This window comes from Aedes aegypti, chromosome 2, assembly GCF_002204515.2.
Source record: "Aedes aegypti strain LVP_AGWG chromosome 2, AaegL5.0 Primary Assembly, whole genome shotgun sequence".
Taxonomy (NCBI): Eukaryota; Metazoa; Arthropoda; class Insecta; order Diptera; family Culicidae; genus Aedes; species Aedes aegypti.
This window is the reverse complement of record NC_035108.1, coordinates 418,132,136-418,136,850: the sequence shown is the minus strand read 5'-3', so window position 1 is coordinate 418,136,850 and position 4,715 is coordinate 418,132,136. Positions and strand designations below refer to the sequence as shown.

At 36.7% G+C, this 4,715-nt stretch overlaps 1 protein-coding gene across 1 annotated transcript; it reads right to left on the bottom strand.

Moving 5' to 3' along the window:
* Positions 1-786: 786 nt before the first annotated feature.
* On the bottom strand, positions 787-2,539 carry LOC5573696 (trehalose-phosphate phosphatase B). The gene is made up of 3 exons (XM_001660971.2): positions 2,164-2,539; positions 1,770-2,097; positions 787-1,707 (listed from the first exon to the last, which is right to left on the bottom strand). Exons 1-3 carry the CDS (start codon positions 2,385-2,387, stop codon positions 1,282-1,284), a joined length of 978 nt encoding a protein of 325 aa, XP_001661021.2. The 5' UTR covers positions 2,388-2,539; the 3' UTR covers positions 787-1,281.
* Between the last annotated feature and the right edge of the window lie 2,176 nt (positions 2,540-4,715).

Genomic DNA, 4,715 nt, shown 5'->3' with positions numbered 1-4,715 from the left:
GCAGTGGGCTCGAATAACAGGTGCGATGGCTGAACAGATATAATTTTCGCGGAAGCGGAATTTCGTGGAACGTGCAGGCTTTCGGTCAAAACAACACGAAACGGAAACGGCAGACTTCCCAATGTGATGTCTGGTGATACTGTGAATGGGAGAAAGGATGAAAGTTGGGTACAATCATTTTTTTTACGTTGCATTTTCGAATTCTATGGATTCTGTTTGCGATGAGTAACATGATGTGAAGGTGTGCTTTGATATGGCTTGACTTTCCTCGGATCCGTCGATGAATAACGTACATTTTAAAAATCTATAGAAGCAAAAAGAGACGTGTAAGGGAAAGAGTGACAAGCCATACAACATTTTCAGGGATTCCGTACGGAATGCGTGACAAGGGAAGGCAATTCACTATGTCCTTGTAATATTTCACATATGTTATCAAACGAAAATGTTGTGATCTTCAAGACGCCATGTTCTGAAATCCATGGTCGTGGTCAGAACAGGGCATTGTGGTATGTCCAAGAACTGCAACCGGAATTATCTGTGTTTTTTTTAATTAATTTTAATTACTTCGAAATTATCAATAGTTTTTAGATCGATGTACTATTTGTGTTACGATATATACCATAACTTAAGATATATCTTTTTTTTTTCATTTAATTGTTCTGCGGTTATTGAAATATTCCTCCTAGAAGGAAAGTGGTTTCCAGAAAAACATCCAAAAACAACCTGTGACTCATCAACATCTTTTTTCTAGACAAACCTCTATGAAATCCTAGTTTTCTGGCAATATAAAGGCCGTGATCTGTCGTCATATCTGTCTGCAACTCTATATGTAATGCTTGTGAGCATTGTGGCAGAACATGCATACAAGTTGAAGGCATGTAGCATACCTAGCTTTAGACAAAGACGAATGATGATAAGAAAAATCAGAAGTAAATCATCCATCACAAAAATATTGTCTTGGGGCGCCACGGTGTCCACATATAAAAAAAAATATTTGTCAATATTACAATCGTAGATTCAACAAAAACTGATACAAAACATAGCGAAAAACTATTATTTTTGTTTTTGTTAAACTGATAGGAGATCTTGTAAACCTTTGTGTCGTACACAGCCTTTTCAATAATGTTTGTTGTTTTGAACGTTCCACACTTTTTTCACTCAGAAAATTCATTTATTTTTGCTAACAATTGTATTTTGTTTTGTTTCAAACTAGTTCTTTAATAAAATCACTTAATATAAACACGAATCATGCAACCGTTACCCACGTGCCACTTTTCTCGACTATGCACACACCTTCTGTTCGATCCATTTGAGCATGTAAAACACCGATTTTACCGAAGGAATCCTAAAGTCAGCATTGGTCTGCACATTGGCATCGTTGCTCACCCGGAACGATCTACCAAATCCTTTAATGACAATCATCACATCTTCATCGGTGGTGTCATCACCGGCAAAAATCACCTTTCGAGTTTCCCAATTGCGATCAAAGTTCGACTTCAATATCAACTCCGCTGCCAAGCCTTTGTTCCAGTGGATCGGTGGTTTGCCTTCTATGGCAGCATGCGCTTTATTTGCCCGATATCCATACGATTCGATTATCTGCGCCGCTCTCGCTTCCATTTGTGGAACCAGTTTGGGATCCACTTGACGGATGTGAAATGTTAGTGATACTTTTTTATTCTCCACCCAGGCTCCGTCATGCGCCAACTGAAAGTTATTCATGAGTTCAAATATAAGAACTTAAGTAGATCTTAGTTTAACACGCATACCTCATTGGTGAGTTGCTCAACCATTTTGCCGAAATTGTCTGACAATTCCTTGGAAATCCCCTGATTATGCCTTCTTCCATCCGGATACAGCACCTCTAGGCCATGATTACCCGAATACACTATATTCTTGATCCCGACCTTTTCTTTCACTCCATGTACGTCACGTCCGGATATGATCGTTACAAACACTCGTCCACTGTTGGCGATGTTCTCCAAAGTTTCCTTCATCTCCGGGGTCATCGCGCTGAGGTTTGGATGCGACGTAAGCTCTGCCAGGGTGCCATCAAAATCCAACACCAAAGCAAACTCTCTCTCATCGCCAATATAGCTGTGAAATTACACACAGGACACCTCATTTCACTCAGGTTAACGTGTGGTAATGAATGAATCTTACCTTCCAAGATACTGATCAAAATCCTCGAGTGACATCTTATCACCGCCGCTGACGACTTTCAAGTGACTTAGGTCTTCATCGGCGACCGGCATTTTCGTACTAGCGTTCGTAGTTTGCGATAGCTCAACTTGGCAATTAGACGACACAATCAGGCAGCTTAGAAGAAAAACACTAATCATTAACGACCGCGCGGCTCTGCTAGTTGTGTTGTTGTGTTTCGTCATAATGATGAATAGGTATATTTGCTCGCACTTGACTGTAACGTCTATAGTTACATCTATAGAACTATAAAAACTACAGAGAAAACTCTCGTGATTTTTCTACAATAGTTAATCTCTCGGATGCTGCTGTAAATACGGAAGCTCAGCGAGTGGTCTCAGTGCTCGTTCGAAGACAAATAATGTCGAGAGATTTTTTCCTTGTCAAAATAATGACACAGGAGAGAATATAGGCAAAGGCATTTAAATAATCGCTTTCTTTTTAATTCATCAATCGAATTTTGAGAGCAGATTGGTTCCCAATCTCTCTTCTATTCGTTATCATTTGGTACGAATAACTGTCTCGTTTTGTTATTATTTAGGTTTTGTACTGATAACCAGAGAATTCATTCAGCCGCGTTTCAAAAACAGTAATAAGCCGGATTAGATTTAAACCATTAAAATGACCTAGTTTTTTCTAACGCTATAGGTACAGGCTGAATCATTATTTTTTATTTTTTTTTTTCTCAAATATCAGTGTTAGGGGCTGTCCATTTATTACATAAGACAATTTTGGTATTTTTTCAACCCGCCCTCCTTCCCTCCCTATGGTGAGACTTTTTGTATGAAAAATAAAAATAATTTGTATAACGCGTAAGAAATCTATACGCTTATTCAGAACTTGTACAGGTGAATTGAAATTTTATACAACTCTTTGAGGGGACCGTGGACATGATTTTTCTAGAAAATTTATATTTGCGATAAATAATTCACCAGCTATTTATGAATTTAAAGGGTGCTCAAACCGCATCGGTATCTTTAGAGAAGTTTGTGAATATAAAAGGTACACCTGAATTAAAAAAAAATCATTTAATTCATAAAAAGTAAGTTGGGATAAAAATTCCTCAAAACACATACTTTTTTTTTAGGAAGTTCCCTGAGAATAAGTTGATTTGAGAGCTTTCAAGAAGGGTACAATTTATTTTGAGGAATTTTGCGATAGACATTTGATGGTGTACGGAGCGCAATTCGGAATAAAGAATTATGTGATATAGGTACTCTGATATACTTAAACGTCCATTGCAATCGTAGTTGCCATGAATGGCATGTGGTGTTAGGGAAGATGTACCAATAGTGGAGGTACTAAGCACTATTGAAGTTCATTTAATCGCCTAAATTCAAGAAGCGCAATTAAAGTACATTTTAATGTTGTAACGGGAAGTAACGACCATTGACTTAATGAGAAAAATGATTTCATCGCAGTAATCCACGGCTTGTCAGTGAAAAATAATACCTCCACTATCGGTACACTGTTCCTTTAGTTGCGGTATATTTTTAATTTGTGTTCCTATAGTTACGATATCCGTGGTTTTCTTATGGGATCCTCCACTATAGGAACACTTTACCGCAACTATTGGTACAAGCAAGAACAGTTTTAGCAATTTTAGTTTTAAAGCAATTTGAACGCTCTTTTCAAGCAATAAAATCAGTGAAAACGGCACTACCGCAACTATAGGAACACCCACAACTAAGGGAACACTTACCCTATTTGTTCGATTTGAACAGGTTTACAGATTAATTAGTTACCGTTTTAAATCATATTACGGACAGCTTCAAATTCCGGACACTCTACTTTGCATGGAAAAGATTTCACGCGAAACGTTTAAATTTTTGCCGTTAAAACGTTCTCATTTTCGAGGTTCCTTTTAATAAGCTTTTTCCATAAAAATCTATGTAAACTAAAAATGTTCAACTGCCTTAGACGTCTCTTTAGAGGCTTGATGATTTGACTTTTCTATCAATGATTTCTATGAGCTGTCCGGAATTCGAATCAAAGCGTCCGGAATAAAAATCATGAAAAGGCCACACATTTAAATTTATTTAAAATTATTCAAGTTGCGGAAGCGTATTCTTTACCCACCATTCGAAAACTAAAGGTTACCGATGTTTGATAACACTGAAAAATTATACAGAATGATTTATTTGGTGTGCTCTATGTTGACTTATACTTCATTAAGGCCTTAAGTGTCCGTAATATGAATAAAAACGGTACTTCACGCAAAATTTGACCATTTCAATCCATACCTATATCCCGCCTTTAGTATCATATTTTCAAATAACATTAGGCTGATACAAATATTAATTTTCTTTTATGTCACCCCCCCCTTCGAAAATCCGAAAATTTTGAAGGGGAGAAAAAAAAAGATTCATCATTTTTTTGACATCAGCTAGGTTTTTTCAATTTCTAAAGTAAAAAACAAGTAAAATAATGATCCAGAGGACGATTAAAAACAGTTTAACAACTATCATCAAAAATAAAAATTCGAAAAAATAACTTTTTTTTCATTTTTATTT

What these genes read in the sequence shown, in the direction of transcription:
- LOC5573696 (XM_001660971.2), bottom strand. Translation starts at nt 2,387, where the DNA reads ATGACGAAACACAACAACACAACTAGCAGAGCCGCGCGGTCGTTAATG. An exon ending in TTTGATCAGTATCTTGGAAG is followed by an intron (nt 2,098 to 2,163) that starts GTAAGATTCATT and finishes GTAATTTCACAG; the next exon opens with CTATATTGGCGATGAGAGAG. An exon ending in TTGAGCAACTCACCAATGAG is followed by an intron (nt 1,708 to 1,769) that starts GTATGCGTGTTA and finishes AATAACTTTCAG; the next exon opens with TTGGCGCATGACGGAGCCTG.